The 23822-nt window shown below is 36.6% G+C and overlaps 1 protein-coding gene and 2 pseudogenes across 1 annotated transcript; all 3 read left to right on the top strand.

Moving 5' to 3' along the window:
- Positions 1-978: 978 nt before the first annotated feature.
- On the top strand, positions 979-2091 carry LOC143446843 (uncharacterized). The gene is made up of 2 exons (XM_076946719.1): positions 979-1190; positions 1443-2091. The coding sequence occupies exons 1-2, from the start codon at positions 979-981 to the stop codon at positions 2089-2091; spliced, it is 861 nt and encodes a 286-aa protein (XP_076802834.1).
- A 3284-nt stretch (positions 2092-5375) lies between these two features.
- Positions 5376-8727, top strand: LOC143446292 (G1/S-specific cyclin-E1-like; annotated as a pseudogene).
- A 9907-nt stretch (positions 8728-18634) lies between these two features.
- LOC143446216 (G1/S-specific cyclin-E1-like) lies at positions 18635-22873 on the top strand (annotated as a pseudogene).
- Positions 22874-23822: the final 949 nt, after the last annotated feature.

The following is a 23822-nucleotide window of genomic DNA, read 5'->3' as shown; positions in this document are numbered from 1 at the left end:
TTTTGGATAACTATACGCATATGCACAAGTAATGCATTCAGGTTCAAAATCATTACGTCCTTTTCTGAAACAAGGATACTTTTGCCACAGTTCATCAGAAAACACAATATATTTGTTTGGCGTTATTGCTTAGCTTTATTTTGCTTTTATGGTTGTTTAAATCAAAACAATGATAACAAAAATGGTTAGACCTCAATCTGTCGCCGAAATGTCACTTGACTTAGGCCTCATGCCAAAAAGTCGGGATCACGTAAATTGACTGTGAACAAAATCACTGGCGACAATTGGTCGTGGTCAGCTGGCTATCAAACGCTATGCGTTTATTTTTTACGCATATTAGCATTGTTGTTTAATCAAATTATATGAATTAAGGTCAGTTTGTTCTAGGTAAATTTACGTCACGGTCAGTTGTGACGGACAGTTGTCCTCGCGTTTGTTTAGTTTATTCGCGGTAAATTTCCCGTGGTTAATTGTCGTTTAACCCTAAAAGTCAAATAAAAATATAATTGTGTTGAAAATATAAGCGGGAAAGCAAAAAATGTAAAAAATAGGACATTTTGACGTTTTCAGTAGCATTTAGGCCTACTTTGAGCAAAAATCCTTTTTCTTTAGAAAAGAGGATATATGGTAGCCCTAAGTAACACGAATGGTAAGCTAGGTGTGCCACAATGCATTTTGCGTTAGTAGCAATATTGAAAACTCATATGAGAACTCACACTGGTGAGTGAACTTATCGACATTTATCCAAATTGGTAGTTTGCAAACTACAGGGAACCTTTTTGATTTTCGTTTTTATATGTGACAGTCACTGCTTTTTTTACTCTGTAATTAATTTTGCAAACAATTATTGATATTGAATATTTTTATTAAAAGAGTTACACATTATATGAGTTTACTCCTATCGATAAAACCTTCAAATATTTTAAGTTCTTTTCAGAAAATAGGTTATAAGTTTGTATAATAACAAGTAATAACGCAATGGATCGTCAAGTAGTTGGTATGCCAGTTGACGTTTTGGTAAAATCAATCAGTGATGGGATTTCACAAGACTTTTTCGACAAAGAAGGACAAGAAAAGAAATTTTCCTGCAAATTTTGTGATAAATCATTCACATGCAAAAGCAACTTGAAACAACATTTAAGAACTCACACAGGTGAGCGACCTTATCAATGCGATGTATGCGACAAGTCATTTACCCAAAGCAGCAGTTTGAAAGATCATGTAAGAACTCATACTGGAGAGCGTAATTATCACTGCAAGTTTTGTGAAAAGTTATTTACTCAAAGCCAACATTTAAAAACTCATATGAGAATGCACACAGGTGAACGACCATATCAATGCCAGGTGTGCCTCAAGACATTTACCACAAGTGGAAGTTTGCAAGGTCATATGAGAATGCACACAGGTGAACGACCATATCAATGCCAGGTGTGCCTCAAGACATTTACCACAAGTGGAAGTTTGCAAGGTCATATGAGAAAGCACACTGGTGAGAAACCTTATCAGTGCCAAATTTGTGTCAAGTCATTTACCAGAAGTGGACATTTGAAAACTCATATGAGAATCCACACTGGTGAGCGACCTTATCAGTGCCAAGTTTGCCTCAAGTCATTTACCACAAGCAACCATTTAAAAGCTCATATGAGAATCCACACTGGTGAGCGACCTTATCATTGTCAAGTTTGCCTCAAGTCATTTACCACAAGCAACCATTTAAAAACTCATCTGAGAATCCACACTGGTGATAAACCTTATCAGTGCCAAGTTTGCCTCAAGTCATTTACCACAAGTGGAAATTTGAAAACTCATATGAGAATCCACACTGGTGAGCGACCTTATCATTGTCAAGTTTGCCTCAAGTCATTTACCACAAGCAACAATTTAAAAGTTCATATGAGAATTCACACTGGTGATAAACCTTATCAGTGCCAATATTGTGTCAAGTCATTTACCCAAAGCCAACATTTAAAAGCTCATATCAAAATCCACAATGGAGATTGGTCTTTTTATTGCCAAGTGTGTCAACATTCCTTTTCCCAAAAGAAAAATTTGCGGAGTCATGAAACTATTCACACTGTGAAACGACATTGACACTGTTTAATGACAGATGCATTAAACAAATATTAAATCTCCTATTGAGGAGATCTAAATATTTTGAAGTGGTCTTTGGACAAAACTTAGCATCAAAAAACATTTACAAACCATTCATCCAGATGCTGCATCCTTTTGTTTGTGTTTTATTTGTTCACATTTTACATATTATATCAATGACTTTGTTGTATTTATGAAATATAAAATTGCACCATATGGTTTTGTTGGGCAAACAGCTTGTTTTTTCAGGAAGTTTATCAACGTAAGGTGCCCTAAAATTCGTATGATAAAATTCATATCATAACTCACACTGAAGAGAAACCTTATCAATGCCTACTGCAGAGGTGGCCAAACTGCGGCTCTTTAATGAATTTGCATTGTTCATTTAGACATCCATTTTTCCGGTATAGACGAGTTAATTGATCAGATTATGAAACAATGCGTTCTACCACAAGCAGTAACAGTCGACTGATTGTTAGTAATAATCAAACTACACTCCGAAGAAAAAATTATTGTGAAGAAGTGTGCTAACCTGTACACTGTAGTTAAGTAAACCGTCAGATTTAAGCTGCATGTCAGGGCTGAACTAGTTTTCAGTGTGGGTTACGGTTATATAAATAATTGCAAAAGGGGTTTATCCAAGAAATGTTGTTGGGGAATTATTGCAAACAGAGAAAGTATGAAGAGGAGAATAGAACTTTTAAAACGGAATGGGAGGAAGAATTTGTATACACTGACTTTGAGCTAAACCTGTGTGTCTTATCTGTCATGCTTCGCTCAACCATTACAAAAAATGACGCAGATGAGTCGAAATTCAAAAAATAGACTAGTCTGGCTTCATCTTGCGGTTCTTTACCTAAAACACTTTCGTCTACCACAAGTTTGTGATTTCAAAACGTTGTAGTCCATTAACCTGTACACATACAAGATGAAACATTTGCAGGGTAGGACGTTCTGGTATTTGTGATTAATTTTGACATGAAACTTTCTTTGTACAAACTACAGATACAATCTACTATATAACAAACCCCATTCTACAACCCTGTCTAGTTAGTTCGAATCTTTGCAGTTACATTTGCGCGAATTCTCGCTCAATTCAAAAAGACTAGCAAATGGTATCTGGAAGTACAGTACTCAAATGTTATTCTGTAATTCTGTTAACTCTATGTGGCAATTGGTAATTGGAGATAGAAAAGGTTACCATGGGTAGCCAAAAATTAATCCTATTTAGCAAATTGCTACACTCAGTAGCCATCTGTTAACTCTATGTAGCAAATGGTAACTGAAATTATGGCAAATATAAACCCTAAATAACAAAAGATTACATATGGTAGCCAAATGGCAATCCTTTCATTGCCGCCGCAACAATTACACTTTGTATTGGTTTTCACGTCTTTACCTTTAAAAATAATTATGATTTCGTGAAAAGTTTAACTCTCCGGGTTAATTGCCAATTGTAATGTGAATCCGGAGTGATTTAGTCTTTCAAGTCATGATATGATGTTGTGATGTTAATCATTGATCAAATGAATTGCTGAATATAACGGAGACCCAGGTTCACTTATTACGTAATATTGCCGAGTTCGAATAGACCGATAACACTGGTCAACAATTTTTCAAAAATGTTTTGCTTCCGATAAGAAAACAACTGATTCTTATGTATTTTCGGACGCTGAATCCAAAAATGTTGGTTAAAATTGCTGATTTGCTCTAGTTTAAAAGATAAAAACTTTTTTTATTTTTGTATGTTGATCTACATATGGCAAGCCCTGTTGCACTTTATTGAACAGAACAGTAACAATCTACAAACAGTGTAATAATTGCATGCGTTTATATTTCAGCATAGCGTATGCAACAAATAATTGTCACTTGTCAAATATAAATTTCTAATCTATTTTATCTGTTCTTCTCCTTTTTGGCCTGTCGATTGAATACGGTTAATGGAGCATCCCTAGATATCATCCAGCAAAAGTTAGCAAGCATTGATTGGTTCTGTTTTCCCTGGTACCTCTTTTCCATTGTAGATATGCATTGGTGAAATCGCTCACCATGCTAATCACTAACATCTCCACAGTTTGGTGGAAAAAAACCAGGTGCGAGTCTAAAAAGTGTATCTTCAGTGATATATTGCACTCCATGCATCTGTATGCTTTAATGAGATTGGACATCAATTCTGTGTAGTTGTCAGCTCTTTTTTTCCCCAAGAATTTTGTGGCCAGCAACTTAAACGCTTCCCATGCAATTTTCTCTTTGCCAAATGGCACTTGATCAAATTCACCGTCTTCGAAGATGATGATTCTGCCAGAAGTTTCCATAGCTGAAGTCTAAAGCCTTTTAGCTAGTTCCAAATCCCGGATAAGATTGTGCCATTCATTTGGAGTTATAAGGTGTGGTTCTTTGGAAGATATGTTTCAACGTAACATAACGTGAATTCCTTAGTTGCGTCAGGAACGGGAAGTAATTCTCCTTGTAGTACGGAACGAATTGCAGATGGAATATTTGTGTATTGCATGCTCTGCTTCTTCTATATTGACAAATCTTTACAAACCGGGGAGATCATGCAAAAGTAGCAATCGCTAATATGGTCAGTAGGTTCTTCTCTCTTCTCTCGAAGGGCATACATTTTCTTTTTTTTTCATTTGGTCATTGCCGAAGATTTGCACCACAGGAGTTACAGCATATGTGAGGGGCCCAACTCTTGTCCTGATCACCAACTTTGCATCCAAAATACAAGTTGAATACAAGGTTTGCTTTCCTGACCACAGCCGTTATACTTCGCTTTTGTGCTGGAAAAAGTTATTTCACCACAAATGTAAGAGAAATTGTCTGCATTTTTTATGCATTTACGAGGCAAATGCAGAAAGAGCAGTTAAGACTAAACACATAAAGTTTTTACAAAAGAAGCAAGCAAACAACCCAACTCAAACATGTCAAAATAAAAATAATATGAATAGAAACGTCATCTACCTTCCAACAAATATATTAAGTGCGCAACTCTATCTGATCGATCCAAGCTACAACAGAAAAACGCACGCTATTTTCCGCTTCAGAAAGTAAAGCACATTTTGGCATGGTGCCATATCTCAAAAACTAGAGCTAATCAACAAATTTAAAGTTGATATTCGTGATCAGCGACCCCAAATTAGCCAAGACTGACCTCATTCGTTTCAGAAGCAAATTGGCTGTTGACCAGTGTAATTAGTTTATCGAAATCCGTAAAAACGAAATACGTTGACAGATTTTGTCATGTAACTGCTTTATGGTTTTGGAAGGCGTTTTGCGTTATGGAAGGTACTTATCTGGCAATCCGGTTTTGCTATGCCCGTAGTGATTTAATTCTTTAAGTCTTTGCAACTTGAAACTTATGGAATAATTTCACCAACCTAATTCGCGCAATTAACTGGCCGATAACATCGAGTTCAGTTCGACTCATAAAACGTATGGCGCGAGCAGTGACGGCAGCAACAAACAATTGCTGTACCTGGAGGCTGTCACATAAGAGCCAATGCTGGCAGCCCCGGGAAAAGTAAAACATTTCCAGGGTGGATAACAGCACCTTTGTTTGTGCACTTTTTGTCATCATTACGATGCCACAGGTATATAGACATTTAAACCATCTAAATTTAAATGAAATTGAACAACAGCAAATTTTATTTTTATAACAGCAGGGAGATGATAAAAGTGACCCCGCAACAGAACAAAATGACGGGTCATGAATAAGCATTATGGACAAGTGCAGTCGGAAATCACAAAATCGGGATCTTCTAATACTGGATTAAATAAGAAGAAAAACTGTCCGTAAGTTCTACTATTATTTCCAACAGCTTTCAAGTATGAATGGAAGATAATTTAAAATACCTTCAGCTTTTCAATGCTTTTTTTGATTTCTATGTGTAAAAGAAAACAAAAGCCAAACATTTCCGAGAATAATGACATAATGGTGTTAGTAATTGTTTTAGATACTGTGGTGTCATGAATTTGAACATATCGCGCGACTGCAAAGTCGTGCACGATAAAAAAATAATGGGAAAGGTGATTTCAAGTGCCAACTTTGCAAAAAGTTGCTGACTTCTTGGAATGGCCTCCTGAGACACCTACGTGGCAAGCTTCACGCTTTTTGTTTCGTGACAAAGGAGGGCCGGGCCGGAGCCGTAAGCTATGTTTCAGCTTTAGTTTAATTTCGCCGACTTGGCTGTTGGGTCTTCTTTGTTCGCTACGTCCCTTTATTTGCCTAAGTTATGTAGCATCTCGTTTTGTAGAACGTGATAGAGAGAGAGAGAGGGTTATTTTATTAAGCCCTCTTGCATGAAACAGTTAACTAGATCACTAAGATCAGTCGGTTTCATGAGAGAAAAATGAAAGGCAGTCTTGCTTCAACAGTCTGGCTTCATACCAATGTAGCCACATCGGAATTTTGAGTGTCGAGTCACGGGTAGCTAAGTCTTTTGTTTCCACCACGTGTCCACGTTTTATAGGTATTCGAGAGACTGTGAGTTGGCAATTAGCTGTGGAGAGTGGAGTGGCAGTTTTTTTAAATGGGGTTTCTAAGAGTACCGCGTCAATGTGGTCATCGAAAGCAGTGTTTTTGTAAGTTTGAAAGATAAATCGTTCTTTGACAAGATTGCGAGCAAAAGTTAGCAACCATGATTATGCACACATCGCGAATTCGTACAACATTTCAGGACAAAATTTGAAACTTGAAAGGTAAGGAACGTTAGAGCCATGTACATTTTGTGACATTTATTGGATTTCGTTATGAGATGCTATGGTTTTGGTTGTTGTGGTCGCCGTTGTTTTGGCCAGTTGAACAACTTCATTATTATATTTTCTCTTGTTTATATCTTTATCTTGTTATATGACTATTATTAACATCAATTTTAACTTTCATATTAACCATAACCACATGTGTTGTTATTTTTGTTCTCAATCTGAGAGCCCACATTCAAATCGTCTTGTTTGTTTCAGCTGGGCCGACTCTGACGAATTATGGCGCTCGATGGTCGACAAAAATTCGATTTATTACCGAAACAGCGCTTACTTGTCGAGACACGAAGATTTGAAACCTCTAGTGCGCACCATCCTGCTAGACTAGTTAATGGAGGTAGCAACTCAACTTCTAAACTCTAGGGGAAAGCAAGATAATGGAAAGTATCTTGTCTAACGCTAGTGTGTCTCTTTGCAGGCATCAAAGGTGTATACTTTACACTGGGAGACGTTTTATTTAGCGATCGACTACATTGATCGATATCTTTACAACACAACCAACATTCACAAAACGAGGTTACAGCTTGTCGGTGTCACCGCCTTATTTATCGCCGCGAAATTAGAAGTAAGTTTGTCATTTTTTTGAATAAAATTTATTTGAAGAACCTATATTCACGCAGGTAAACAGTATTTAGGAGAAATGATTTCTAAATATTGGTCTTTGCTAAACTTTTGTGTCTCTACAGGAAATCTATCCCCCGAAGTTAACAGACTTTGCCTACGTCACCGATGGAGCTTGCACGGAGGAAGAAATCATATCCCAGGAATTGTTAATCCTTAGCACACTCAAGTGGTCGCTTTCCCCAGTCACAGTGGTGTCCTGGGTAAACGTTTATCTTCAGACAGCTCACGCGGTCACGCCGCTTTCGCCGCCAATGCTCCGTCATCCGCTTTTTTTCCTTCCTCAATATCCGCAAGAAACATTTGTCCACATAGCACAGGTGGGAATAAATTGCAGTCAGTTCTTGTGTGAAAGGTAACGGTCCTAAACTTTGATGAAACAACGTCTCAGATGCATCTAGTGCTTAAAATGTCACCAGCGTCCTGGTCCGGTTCTGTTCGTAAAATTTGCTATATTTTTTCTATTATGTCGTCTTCCTAATCTCGAATATATGAATATTTCGACTGTGAGTTGCCGCCGGTTTATTGACCCACTTTGCTTGTGTTTTGCATTCATGCAGTTATTAGCAATTAGCAAACAATATAACTAATATCGGGACTTTCCGCGTACAGCTACCTCACATCTTCACTTGCTGGATATTTAACGTGCGGTTTCAGAAACTGCGTCAAGCGTCGAGTAATCTTAACTGTTCTTATTTCCATTCTAGTTGATCGACCTCTTTACATTGGACATCAAAAGTCTTCAGTTTCCATCCGTGTTCTTGACTGTGTCCGCCTTGTACCATTTTTCATCGCGGGAGCTCGCCACCCAAGTTTCATGCTTTCAGTTCTTAGACATCGCCGCTGTAAGTAATTCTATAAGCACTGGGATAATTCTAGTATAAGAGTGTTATAAGATTTAGATAATACTAGGAGTGTTATCAGCAATGTCTACCAATGTATCTACGGCATTTTACCTAGATTTGAGTTTATTGCTTTAAAAATCGGTTTTCCGGTGTTTGTCGGATTATTTATATCATTTATTTTTAAGGCATTAGGTGCCCTATATAGTTGGTTCTGTTAATATTGCCTGAATTTTGCGTGTTTTAATTGAACTCTTTATGCGTTTAGTGTGTTCACTGGATGGCGTTGTTTGCGATAAAAGTCCCACACAGTGGTCTTCAACCTATGAAACAATTCCGCAGGGTGGAAGCAAGTGACGAACAAAATATTCAAACTCACACGAATAACATTGACACCTTTGTAAGTTAGCGGTAAACAATTCGGCTGATTTTGAACTGTTTTACTAAGTGTATGTTTTGCTTGTATGGCTCATCTTGGTTAAAGTTGGAATTGAACCCTAAAAGAGGACAAATGGTAGGCGTATTATAATTAATTATAATTATAAACTAATAAACTTTGGCACATTGAGAGCTCTTTAGTCAAGCGGAAAGGCTTCCCATAGAGAGTCAGGGTCTTTGAAACGAATTAGAGAAATTAAATTGAATGGAAATGTCCAAGTGGTTTAACGAAACAATAGCTGGGTATGACCTCGCTCAGTCAAAAGCAATAAATCAAACAATCGTTCTCATTATTCTTATTTCTCACAACTAAACTTCTCAAATAAAACCCATGATAAATGTGATTTTATACAATGACTTAACTGAAGCATAAACAAACATTTGCAGTTTGGGGTTTGATTTGTGAGCTAAATTAGCCGACGAAAGAGAAGTTGCTGCAGCGCTATCTACATAAAAAAGAATTCAATTGGCATGATCATAAACAGTTAACAAGGGACAGTCTCTTTTGGAAGTAGGTGCTTTCGACGGGGTTAACCGAGTTAATCTAACGTCGATCGCCGAATGTTTTTTGTTGCCCGCGAATGATTTTGCGCAAGGGTGATTTCCGCGTTGATAGTCTGGTTTCTGAAAGGTGGGTGATGAATATGTTAAGTTATCACTGTGCCATAAATTACCACTTGCTGTATGATTTGTGAAACTGGCCAATGTTTGTGTGTGGTGATCGTTGTTGCCATGTTTAGTTAAATTAATCGCGTTGGTTTGGTGAATTATGATTTGTGAAATTAGTACTTGTTTGTCCGGAACTCTTTGTTCCATTGTTAGCGTTAGATCGTGGGTAATGAGGTGGTTAAGACACTTAAATTTGTTGTATTTGTGGCTGTAGTGGGTAAGAAATTGCGACGTCTGGTGGTGACCACTTAAAAAATGTAGCACGAATTCGTTTATTAACTGGTTGAGTAAGATTATTTTGACCTACTGCACTCATTAATTCGCGCATTAAATCTTTGGAAGATAGAACACGAAGTGTCAGATCAGCCAACAAAAACTCTAAATAATCCTCAGTCCTCACGTTTATCAAAATGTTTCAAGATTTCATTGTTATTATGTTGTAACAGTTATGAGCATACGCAGAAGGTAAACAAAGTTGCCCGAGGTATGTCGCCAGAATTGCCTCTACCGCTAACATGTGACGATTAGTTTTTGAAGTGATTTGATAAAGGGAAAATTTATGTTCAAGGTGGGAAATCCACGCTTCGGGATTGATTTACATGCTATACATGAAATACAAAATACTTACATGATTTAATCCTATTTACACATACTATCTCGATAAACAATGACATTTAATCGCTATAAAATACACATAGCTCGTTGCCATATCTCAAACCATACCGCACCACAAAGCCTATGCATATAAAGGAATACACTTCATTGCTTTTTTTCACTAATACATAAACATTTTAACGCATCTTAATGATATACGTTCTTTTAGATTTTAGAATATTAAACAGAAGTTAACATAATTATTCATCCAATATGTTTCTAAACGGTCTGTTTGCAAAGCGTTTTTTATTCGTAATTTTGTACAAGACGTACTTTGTTGTTGTTCCATAACAGTGGTTGCGATTTACCACGGCAAACGAATGAAAACTGCCGACATTGCCTGTGATTATTTTACAGGCAGGCTAAAACAGCTTCTTTGCGACATGCATTTTTTCGCAGTTTTGTTATAGTTGCAATATCATCCCCGTGCTTTTCGATTCTGGCTTTGTACTCTGCAAACAACCTTGACTAGAACTCGATGGCAAACTTCTTTCGCGAACGTGCTGCGTTCACGCTGTTTCGCATTTTCAGGAAGTCCGACTCGAACGTTACGAGCTTTCAGGTACTGGCGCCAGTCTTTCAATTGGCCTTTGTTGTACCTGGTCACCGAGTAAGAAACTTTTTGGCATAACCTAGAATCCTAGATCATCTGATTAGAAACAGGTAATTCCTTTTTCATCTTCGTCCACATCTATCTCATGACTTAAAACAATTTTAGGTAACGAGGGTCAGCAAGATACTGCCAGAAGATGATAGGTGTGTGTTAAGTTAAAGTTGACATGATAAGGCTTTAGAATTTAGGTAGTAGGCCTATAGTCATATAGTTCGTAGATTAAATAAATTTTTCAGGGAGCTTTTGAATTCTTCTTCGAAGACGTCACCTCATAAATGGAAGCACGTATTGCAGAATGAGAAGAAACGCAAGATTTGCATCGGTCTACCACAAGTTTGTGATTTCAAAACGTTGGAGTCAATTAACCTGGACACATATAAAGAGAAACATTTGCAGGTTAGGACGTTCTGGTAATTGTGATTAAATTTGACATAAAACTTTTTTTGTACATACTACAGATACAATCTACTATATAATATACTCATAGAATGTATATGTGCAAAGTCTTAGCAAATTTAGTTGTATTTAAAAATAAAAAAGAGACCATCTAGCTGTATTTTAGAAAATACCAAATGAAAATAAGAGTCCGTCAACATTCATATTTGTTTGAATTTATTACACTAACCACATTAAATGCATTGATGTACGGTACCAGTTGTTTGTTATCGTCATCAAACAAAATAACATCCGGTATCTGATATCTTACACATATACTTTTTACAAGGTAAAAGAATTCAATTCAATCTATGCCTTTCTATGGGATGAAATTACAGGTCATTTCATGCATTAAAAGGGAGTTCTTGTGTAGGCAAAATATAATTCAATCTTTGATTTCTTATTTGATTTGATTTGTATAATGATTCTTTGATTTTTGTTTTTAAAAGTAAACTTGCCGTGTAACAAATGAGAAATGAGAAAACTAAAATTTATGGGATTTTATTTAATTATTATTTATCAATGTGCTTTAGTGCAGTCACTAGTTACTACACTGCTAGAATGTAATCCACTTGTCCAAGACTTATCCTCACTGGGTATTTCCTTTGTCTTGGTTTTGTGCCGGTGTTAACATAAAATAGACATAAATATAAATAACGGGAATGTTTCGATGGTGCTAGGTTGTCGTTATTTCATAAACCAGATGGAAATGCAACGCGTGCGAAGTCAGCTTAGAGAAGCGATGAGATCCGGCTTTGTTAAAAGGCTAAGCTAGGCTACTAACTTCAATTTGATGGCACATTTTCCAGAAATAGTTTTGCTGGCTTTCTTGTATTTAACGATGTTCAATTCTTTGTTTATTTGTTTTGTTTTCAAAACTGGTAGGACAGTGTGACAGTGCAATAATGAAGTGTACGTAATTCTCTTATAGAATGGATGGCCAATGAATGAATTGAAGAAAGCAGCTAGGTGCTCATTCAGGTTTTGCAGCCTAACTTTTGCTGTGTTTTGGGCAAACGGGTTTGCAACATCTTGAGCAACATTTTGCAATTAACTTTCTTATCCTTTGCGTGTGGACAACTGGACATAAGGAACACCGCTTCTGCAACCTGTTTGCTGTTTGTAGGGATGTACTTTGAAAAGCCAAGCCACATCTCACCATAGCCTTCCTTGTGCCTTCCTTTATTTGATTTGTATAATGATTCTTTGATTTTTGTTTTTAAAAGTAAACTTGCCGTGTAACAACTGAGAAAAGTGTCTTTTTTGTGCACTTTCAATGTGCACACCACTAACATTTATGGGATTTTATTTAATTATTATTTATCAATGTGCTTTAATGCAGTCACTAGTTACTACACTGCTAGAATGTAATCCACTTGTCCAAGACTTATCCTCACTGGGCATTTCCTTTTTCTTGGTTTTGTGCCGGTGTTAACATAAAATAGACATAAATATAAATAACGGAATGTTTCGTCGGTGCTAGGTTATCGTTATTTCATAAACCAGATGGAAATGCATCGCGTGCGAAGTCAGCTTAGAGAAGCGATGAGATCCGGCTTTATTAAAAGGCTAAGCTAGGCTACTTACTACAATTTGATGGCACAATTCCAGAAATAGTTTTGTTGGCTTTCTTGTATTTAACGATGTTCAATTTTTTGCTTATTTATTTTTTTTGCAAAACTGGTAGGACAGTGATGGACAGTGACAGTGATGAAGTGTACGTATTTTTCTGATAGAATGGAAGACTGGATGGCCAATGAAGGAATTGAAGGCAAGCTACTAGGTGCCTAACTTTACAGCCTAACTTTTCTAGCTAACTTTTCTGCATGTAGGTTAATGGTAGTTTTGTTAAACTTTTGTATAATATGTTTGTTGTATAATGTTTTTCACATGAATTAATGAAATTGAAGCAATTAAAGTGAAATAATCCATTCTTCGAATGCAAAATATTAACATGTCATTTTTAAGAAAACCGATTTTTAAGCCGTAAAATGTTGGCTAAATGTTGTCACTTCTTTACTCATAATACTGTAGATACCACAATTCATTTTCCATCTTAATATACAGTGTCTAGAATAGACTAAGGTTAAGCAATATATTATAATATATATTATTATATAATATAATTATATTATTTTCTCGATTATTTAGAAGAGTTTGACTTCTGGAAAGTAACTTTTTTCATTACAGAAGTTTTTTGAGATTAGGGTTAATGTTATATATTATATTTATTTTATATTATGTTATATAGGCCTATCATATTTTCATTGCCTAAAAAAAGGCCAATTTCGCCAGCTATTACAATGCAAATAGAGTTTTACGTTTAAAGAATTTATAACATGTTTTTGGATAACTATACGCATATGCACAAGTAATGCATTCAGGTTCAAAATCATTACGTCCTTTTCTGAAACAAGGATACTTTTGCCACAGTTCATCAGAAAACACAATATATTTCTTTGGCGTTATTGCTTAGCTTTATTTTGCTTTTATGGTTGTTTAAATCAAAACAATGATAACAAAAATGGTTAGACCTCAATCTGTCGCCGAAATGTCACTTGACTTAGGCCTCATGCCAAAAAGTCGGGATCACGTAAATTGACTGTGAACAAAATCACTGGCGACAATTGGTCGTGGTCAGCTGGCTATCAAACGCTATGCTTTTATTTTTTACGCATATTAGCATTGTTGTTTAATCAAATTATATGAATTAAGGTCAGTTGGTTCTAGGTAAATTTACGTCACGGTCAGTTGTGACGGACAGTTGTCCTCGCGTTTGTTTAGTTTATTCGCGGTAAATTTCCCGTGGTTAATTGTCGTTTAACCCTAAAAGTCAAATAAAAATATAATTGTGTTGAAAATATAAGCAGGAAAGCAAAAAATGTAAAAAATAGGACATTTTGACGTTTTCAGTAGCATTTAGGCCTACTTTGAGCAAAAATCCTTTTTCTTTAGAAAAGAGGATATATGGTAGCCCTAAGTAACACGAATGGTAAGCTAGGTGTGCCACAATGCATTTTGCGTTAGTAGCAATATTGAAAACTCATATGAGAACTCACACTGGTGAGTGAACTTATCGACATTTATCCAAATTGGCAGTTTGCAAACTACAGGGAACCTTTTTGATTTTCGTTTTTATATGTGACAGTCACTGCTTTTTTTACTCTGTAATTAATTTTGCAAACAATTATTGATATTGAATATTTTTATTAAAAGAGTTACACATTATATGAGTTTACTCCTATCGATAAAACCTTCAAATATTTTAAGTTCTTTTCAGAAAATAGGTTATAAGTTTGTATAATAACAAGTAATAACGTAATGGATCGTCAAGTAGTTGGTATGCCAGTTGACGTTTTGTTAAAATCAATCAGTGATGGGATTTCACAAGACTTTTTCGACAAAGAAGGACAAGAAAAGAAATTTTCTTGCAAATTTTGTGATAAATCATTCACATGCAAAAGCAACTTGAAACAACATTTAAGAACTCACACAGGTGAGCGACTTTATCAATGCGATGTATGCGACAAGTCATTTACCCAAAGCAGCAGTTTGAAAGATCATGTAAGAACTCATACTGGAGAGCGTAATTATCACTGCAAGTTTTGTGAAAAGTTATTTACTCAAAGCCAACATTTAAAAACTCATATGAGAATGCACACAGGTGAACGACCATATCAATGCCAGGTGTGCCTCAAGACATTTACCACAAGTGGAAGTTTGCAAGGTCATATGAGAATGCACACAGGTGAACGACCATATCAATGCCAGGTGTGCCTAAAGACATTTACCACAAGTGGAAGTTTGCAAGGTCATATGAGAATGCACACTGGTGAGAAACCTTATCAATGCCAAGTTTGCCTCAAGTCATTTGCCACAAGCAACCATTTAAAAGCTCATATGAGAATCCACACTGGTGAGCGACCTTATCATTGTCAAGTTTGCCTCAAGTCATTTACCACAAGCAACCATTTAAAAGCTCATATGAGAATCCACACTGGTGAGCGACCTTATCATTGTCAAGTTTGCCTCAAGTCATTTACCCAAAGCAACAATTTAAAATCTCATCTGAGAATCCACACTAGTGAGAATCCACACTTAACCTTATCATTGCCAAGTTTGCCTCAAGTCATTTACCACAAGCAACCATTTAAAAACTCATCTGAGAATCCACACTGGTGAGCGACCTTATCATTGTCAAGTTTGCCTCAAGTCATTTACCCAAAGCAACAATTTAAAATCTCATCTGAGAATCCACACTGGTGAGAATCCACACTTAACCTTATCAGTGCCAAGTTTGCCTCAAGTCATTTACCACAAGTGGAAATTTGAAAACTCATATGAGAATGCACACTGGTGAGCGACCTTATCATTGTCAAGTTTGCCTCAAGTCATTTACCACAAGCAACAATTTAAAAGTTCATATGAGAATCCACACTGGTGATAAACCTTATCAGTGCTAAATTTGTGTCAAGTCATTTACCCAAAGCCAACATTTAAAAGCTCATATCAAAATCCACAATGGAGATTGGTCTTTTTATTGCCAAGTGTGTCAACATTCCTTTTCCCAAAAGAAAAATTTTCGGAGTCATGAAACTATTCACACTGTGAAACGACATTGACACTGTTTAATGACAGATGCATTAAACAAATATTAAATCTCCTATTGAGGAGATCTAAATATTTTGAAGTGGTCTTTGGACAAAACTTAGCATCAAAAAACATTTACAAACCATTCATCCAGATGCTGCATTCTTTTGTTTGTGTTTTATTTGTTCACTTTTACATGTTATATCAATGACTTTGTTGTATTTATGAAATATAACATTGCACCATATGGTTGTGTTGGGCAAACAGCTTGTTTTTTCAGGAAGTTTATCAACGTAAGGTGCCCTAAAATTCGTATGATAAAATTCATATCATAACTCACACTGAAGAGAAACCTTATCAATGCCTACTGCAGAGGTGGCCAAACTGCGGCTCTTTAATGAATTTGCATTGTTCATTTAGACATCCATTTTTCCGGTATAGACGAGTTAATTGATCAGATTATGAAACAATGCGTTCTACCACAAGCAGTAACAGTCGACTGATTGTTAGTAATAATCAAACTACACTCCGAAGAAAAAAATTTTGTGAAGAAGTGTGCTAACCTGTACACTGTAGTTAAGTAAACCGTTAGATTTAAGCTGCATGTCAGTGCTGAACTAGTTTTCAGTGTGGGTTACGGTTATATAAATAATTGCAAAAGGAGTTTATCCAAGAAATGTTGTTGGGGAATTATTGCAAACAGAGAAAGTATGAAGAGGAGAATAGAACTTTTAAAACGGAATGGGAGGAAGAATTTGTATACACTGACTTTAAACTAAACTTGTGTGTCTTATCTGTCATGCTTCGCTCAACCATTACAAAAAATGACGCAGATGAGTCGAAATTCAAAAAATAGACTAGTCTGGCTTCATCTTGCGGTTCTTTACCTAAAACACTTTCGTCTACCACAAGTTTGTGATTTCAAAACGTTGTAGTCCATTAACCTGGACACATACAAGATGAAACATTTGCAGGTTAGGACGTTCTGGTATTTGTGATTAATTTTGACATGAAACTTTCTTTGTACAAACTACAGATACAATCTACTATATAACAAACCCCATTCTACAACCCTGTCTAGTTAGTTCGAATCTTTGCAGTTACATTTGCGCGAATTCTCGCTCAATTCAAAAAGACTAGCAAATGGTATCTGGAAGTACAGTACTCAAATGTTATTCTGTAATTCTGTTAACTCTATGTGGCAATTGGTAATTGGAGATAGAAAAGGTTACCATGGGTAGCCAAAAATTAATCCTATTTAGCAAATTGCTACACTCAGTAGCCATCTGTTAACTCTATGTAGCAAATGGTAACTGAAATTATGGCAAATATAAACCCTAAATAACAAAAGATTACATATGGTAGCCAAATGGCAATCCTTTCATTGCCGCCGCAACAATTACACTTTGTATTGGTTTTCACGTCTTTACCTTTAAAAATAATTATGATTTCGTGAAAAGTTTAACTCTCCGGGTTAATTGCCAATTGTAATGTGAATCCGGAGTGATTTAGTCTTTCAAGTCATGATATGATGTTGTGATGTTAATCATTGATCAAATGAATTGCTGAATATAACGGAGATCCAGGTTCACTTATTACGTAATAATGCCGAGTTCGAATAGACCGATAACTAGTTTATCGAAATCCGTAAAAACGAAATACGTTGACAGATTTTGTCATGTAACTGCTTTAAGGTTTTGGAAGGCGTTTTGCGTTATGGAAGGTACTCATCTGGCAATCCGGTTTTGCTATGCCCGTAGTGATTTAATTCTTTAAGTCTTTGCAACTTGAAACTTATGGAGTAATTTCACCAACCTAATTCGCGCAATTACCTGGCCGATAACATCGAGTTCAGTTCGACTCATAAAACGTATGGCGCGAGCAGTGACGGCAGCAACAAACAATTGCTGTACCTGGAGGCTGTCACATAAGAGCCAATGCTGGCAGCCGCGGGAAAAGTAAAACATTTCCAGGGTGGATAACAGCACCTTTCTTTGTGCACTTTTTGTCATCATTACGATGCCACAGGTATATAGACACTTAAACCATCTAAATTTAAATGAAATTGAACAACAGCAAATTTTATTTTTATAACAGCAGGGAGATGATAAAAGTGACCCAGCAACAGAACAAAATGACGGGTCATGAATAAGCATTATGGACAAGTGCAGTCGGAAATCACAAAATCGGGATCTTCTAATACTGGATTAAATAAGAAGAAAAACTGTCCGTAAGTTCTACTATTATTTCCAACAGCTTTCAAGTATGAATGGAAGATAATTTAAAATACCTTTAGCTTTTCAATGCTTTTTTTTGATTTCTATGTGTAAAAGAAAACAAAAGCCAAACATTTCCGAGAATAACGACATAATGGTGTTAGTAATTGTTCTAGATACTGTGGTGTCATGAATTTGAACATATCGCGCGACTGCAAAGTCGTGCACGATAACAAAATAATGGGAAAGGTGATTTCAAGTGCGAACTTTGCAAAAAGTTGCTGACTTCTTGGAATGGCCTCCTGAGACACCTACGTGGCAAGCTTCACGCTTTTTGTTTCGTGACAAAGGAGGGCCGGGCCGGAGCCGTAAGCTATGTTTCAGCTTTAGTTTAATTTCGCCGACTTGGCTGTTGGGTCTTCTTTGTTCGCTACGTCCATTTATTTGCCTAAGTTATGTAGCATCTCGTTTTGTAGAACGTGATAGAGAGAGAGAGAGGGTTATTAAGCCCTCTTGCATGAAACAGTTAACTAGATCACTAAGATCAGTCGGTTTCATGAGAGAAAAATGAAAGGCAGTCTTGCTTCAACAGGCTGGCTTCATACCAATGTAGCCACATCGGAATTTTGAGTGTCGAGTCACGGGTAGCTAAGTCTTTTGTTTCCACCACGTGTCCACGTTTTATAGGTATTCGAGAGACTATGAGATGGTAATTAGCTGTGGAGTGGCAGTTTTTTTAAATGGGGTTTCTAAGAGTACCGCGTCAATGTGGTCATCGAAAGCAGTGTTTTTGTAAGTTTGTAAGATAAATCGTTCTTTGACAAGATTGCGAGCAAAAGTTAGCAACCATGATTATGCACACATCGCGAATTCGTACAACATTTCAGGACAAATTTTGAAACTTGAAAAGGTAAGGAACGTTAGAGCCATGTACATTTTGTGACATTTATTGGATTTCGTTATGAGATGCTATGGTTTTGGTTGTTGTGGTCGCCGTTGTTTTGGCCAGTTGAACAACTTCATTATTATATTTTCTCTTGTTTATATCTTTATCTTGTTATATGACTATTATTAACATCAATTTTAACTTTCACATTAACCATAACCACATGTGTTGTTATTTTTGTTCTCAATCTGAGAGCCCACATTCAAATCGTCTTGTTTGTTTCAGCTGGGCCGACTCTGACGAATTATGGCGCTCGATGGTCGACAAAGATTCGCTTTATTACCGAAACAGCGCTTACTTGTCGAGACACGAAGATTTGCAACCTCTAGTGCGCACCATCCTGCTAGACTAGTTAATGGAGGTAGCAACTCAACTTCTAAACTCTAGGGGAAAGCAAGATAATGGAAAGTATCTTGTCTAACGCTAGTGTGTCTCTTTGCAGGTATCAAAGGTGTATACTTTACACCGGTAGACGTTTTATTTAGCGATCGACTACATTGATCGATATCTTTACAACACAACCAACATTCACAAAACGAGGTTACAGCTTGTCGGTGTCACCGCCTTATTTATCGCCGCGAAATTAGAAGTAAGTTTGTCATTTTTTTGAATAAAATTTATTTGAAGAACCTATATTCACGCAGGTAAACAGTATTTAGGAGAAATGATTTCTAAATATTGGTCTTTGCTAAACTTTTGTTTCTCTACAGGAAATCTATCCCCCGAAGTTAACAGACTTTGCCTACGTCACCGATGGAGCTTGCACGGAGGAAGAAATCATATCCCAGGAATTGTTAATCCTTAGCACACTCAAGTGGTCGCTTTCCCCAGTCACAGTGGTGTCCTGGGTAAACGTTTATCTTCAGACAGCTCACGCGGTCACGCCGCTTTCGCCGCCAATGCTCCGTCATCCGCTTTTTTTCCTTCCTCAATATCCGCAAGAAACATTTGTCCACATAGCACAGGTGGGAATAAATTGCAGTCAGTTCTTGTGTGAAAGGTAACGGTCCTAAACTTTGATGAAACAACGTCTCAGATGCATCTAGTGCTTAAAATGTCACCAGCGTCCTGGTCCGGTTCTGTTCGTAAAATTTGCTATATTTTTTCTATTATGTCGTCTTCCTAATCTCGAATATATGAATATTTCGACTGTGAGTTGCCGCCGATTTATTGACCCACTTTGCTTGTGTTTTGCATTCATGCAGTTATTAGCAATTAGCAAACAATATAACTAATATCGGGACTTTCCGCGTACAGCTACCTCACATCTTCACTTGCTGGATATTTAACGTGCGGTTTCAGAAACTGCGTCAAGCGTCGAGTAATCTTAACTGTTCTTATTTCCATTCTAGTTGATCGACCTCTTTACATTGGACATCAAAAGTCTTCAGTTTCCATCCGTGTTCTTGGCTGTGTCCGCCTTGTACCATTTTTCATCGCGGGAGCTCGCCACCCAAGTTTCATGCTTTCAGTTCTTAGACATCGCCGCTGTAAGTAATTCTATAAGCACTGGGATAATTCTAGTATAAGAGTGTTATAAGATTTAGATAATACTAGGAGTGTTATCAGCAATGTCTACCAATGTATCTACGGCATTTTACCTAATTTTGAGTTTATTGCTTTAAAAATCGGTTTTCCGGTGTTTGTCGGATTATTTATATCATTTATTTTTAAGGCATTAGGTGCCCTATATAGTTGGTTCTGTTAATATTGCCTGAATTTTGCGTGTTTTAATTGAACTCTTTATGCGTTTAGTGTGTTCACTGGATGGCGTTGTTTGCGATAAAAGTCCCACACAGTGGTCTTCAACCTATGAAACAATTCCGCAGGGTGGAAGCAAGTGACGTACAAAATATTCAAACTCACACGAATAACATTGACACCTTTGTAAGTTAGCGGTAAACAATTCGGCTGATTTTGAACTGTTTTACTAAGTGTATGTTTTGCTTGTATGGCTCATCTTGGTTAAAGTTGGAATTGAACCCTAAAAGAAGACAAATGGTAGGCGTATTATAATTAATTATAATTATAAACTAATAAACTTTGGCACATTGAGAGCTCTTTAGTCAAGCGGAAAGGCTTCCCATAGAGAGTCAGGGTCTTTGAAACGAATTAGAGAAATTAAATTGAATGGAAATGTCCAAGTGGTTTAACGAAACAAAAGCTGGGTATGACCTCGCTCAGTCAAAAGCAATAAATCAAACAATCGTACTCATTATTCTCATTTCTCACAACTAAACTTATCAAATAAAACTCATGATAAATGTGATTTTATACAATGACTTCACTGAAGCATAAACAAACATTTGGGGTTTGGGGTTTGATTTGTGAGCTAAACTAGCCGACGAAAGAGAAGTTGCTGCAGCGCTATCTACATAAAAAAGAATTCAATTGGCGTGATCATAAACAGTTAACAAGGGACAGTCTCTTTTAGAAGTAGGTGCTATCGACGGGGTTAACCGAGTTAATCTAACGTCGATCGCCGAATGTTTTTTGTTGCCCGCGAATGATTTTACGCAAGGGTGATTTCCGCGTTGATAGTCTGGTTTCTGAAAGGTGGGTGATGAATATGTTAAGTTATCACTGTGCCATAAATTACCACTTGCTGTATGATTTGTGAAACTGGCCAATGTTTGTGTGTGGTGATCGTTGTTGCCATGTTTAGTTAAATTAATCGCGTTGGTTTGGTGAATTATGATTTGTGAAATTAGTACTTGTTTGTCCGGAACTCTTTGTTCCATTGTTAGCGTTAGATCGTGGGTAATGAGGTGGTTATGACACTTAAATTTGTTGTATTTGTGGCTGTAGTGGGTAAGAAATTGCGACGTCTGGTGGTGACCACTTAAAAAATGTAGCACGAATTCGTTTATTTGGTTGAGTAAGATTATTTTGACCTACTGCACTCATTAATTCGCGCATTAAATCTTTGGAAGATAGAACACGAAGTGTCAGATCAGCCAACAAAAACTCTAAATAATCCTCAGTCCTCACGTTTATCAAATTTTTTCAAGATTTCATTGATTATTATGTCGTAACAGTTATGAGCATACGCAGAAGGTAAACAAAGTAGCCCGAGGTCTGTCGCTGGAATTGCCTCTACCGCTAACATGTGACGATTAGTTTTTGAAGTGATTTGATAAAGGGAAAATTTATGTTCAAGGTGGGAAATCCACGCTTCGGGATTGATTTACATGCTATACATGAAATACAAAATACTTACATGATTTAATCCTATTTACACATACTATCTCGATAAACAATGACATTTAATCGCTATAAAATACACATAGTTCGTTGCCATATCTCAAACAATACTGCACCACAAAGCCTATGCATATAAAGGAATACACTTCATTGCTTTTTTCACTAATACATAAACATTTTAACGCATCTTAAGGATATACGTTCTTTTATATTTTAGAATATTAAACAGCAGTTAACATAATTATTCATCCAATATGTTTCTAAACGGTCTGTTTGCAAAGCGTTTTTTATTCGTCATTTTGTACAAGACGTACTTTGTTGTTGTTCCATAACAGTGGTTGCGATTTACCACGGCAAACGAATGAAAACTGCCGACATTGCCTGTGATTATTTTACAGGCAGGCTAAAACAGCTACTGTTGCGTTTTTTAGCAGTTTTGTCATAGTTGCAATATCATCCCCGTGCTTTTCGATTCTGGCTTTGTACTCTGCAAACAACCTTGACTAGAACTCGATGGCAAACTTCTTTCGCGAACGTGCTGCGATCACGCTGTTTCGCATTTTCAGGAAGTCCGACTCGAACGTTACGAGCTTTCAGGTACTGGCGCCAGTCTTTCAATTGGCCTTTGTTGTACCTGGTCACCGAGTAAGAAACTTTTTGGCATAACCTAGAATCCTAGATCATCTGATTAGAAACAGGTAATTCCTTTTTCCTCTTCGTCCACATCTATCTCATGACTTAATATATATTTTTAGGTAACGAGGGTCAGCAAGATACTGCCAGAAGATGATAGGTGTGTGTTAAGTTAAAGTTGACATGATAAGGCTTTAGAATTTAGGTAGTAGGCCTATAGTCATATAGTTCGTAGATTAAATAAATCTTTCAGGGAGCTTTTGAATTCTTCTTCGAAGACGTCATCTCATCAATGGAAGCACGTATTCACGAATTGCAGAATGAGAGGAAACGCAAGATTTGCATCGGTCTACCACAAGTTTGTGATTTCAAAACGTTGTAGTCCATTAACCTGGACACATACAAGATGAAACATTTGCAGGTTAGGACGTTCTGGTATTTGTGATTAATTTTGACATGAAACTTTCTTTGTACAAACTACAGATACAATCTACTATATAACAAACCCCATTCTACAACCCTGTCTAGTTAGTTCGAATCTTTGCAGTTACATTTGCGCGAATTCTCGCTCAATTCAAAAAGACTAGCAAATGGTATCTGGAAGTACAGTACTCAAATGTTATTCTGTAATTCTGTTAACTCTATGTGGCAATTGGTAATTGGAGATAGAAAAGGTTACCATGGGTAGCCAAAAATTAATCCTATTTAGCAAATTACTACATTCAGTAGCCATCTGTTAACTCTATGTAGCAAATGGTAACTGAAATTATGGCAAATATAAACCCTAAATAACAAAAGATTACATATGGTAGCCAAATGGCAATCCTTTCATTGCCGCCGCAACAATTACACTTTGTATTGGTTTTCACGTCTTTACCTTTAAAAATAATTATGATTTCGTGAAAAGTTTAACTCTCCGGGTTAATTGCCAATTGTAATGTGAATCCGGAGTGATTTAGTCTTTCAAGTCATGATATGATGTTGTGATGTTAATCATTGATCAAATGAATTGCTGAATATAACGGAGACCCAGGTTCATTTATTACGTAATAATGCCGAGTTCGAATAGACCGATAATTAGTTTATCGAAATCCGTAAAAACGAAA

This window comes from Clavelina lepadiformis, chromosome 1 (assembly GCF_947623445.1).
Source record: "Clavelina lepadiformis chromosome 1, kaClaLepa1.1, whole genome shotgun sequence".
NCBI lineage: Eukaryota > Metazoa > Chordata > Ascidiacea > Aplousobranchia > Clavelinidae > Clavelina > Clavelina lepadiformis.
Note: the sequence above shows the minus strand (reverse complement) of the source record. Positions and strands in the feature narration are given on the sequence as shown.

Bases quoted from the DNA above. Each gene is read 5' to 3' on its own strand.
- LOC143446843 (XM_076946719.1), top strand. From the start codon at position 979: ATGGATCGTCAAGTAGTTGGTATGCCAGTTGACGTTTTGGTAAAATCA. The intron at 1,191-1,442 runs ATTTACCCAAAG...GTGCCTCAAGAC, and splicing joins TGCGATGTATGCGACAAGTC to ATTTACCACAAGTGGAAGTT.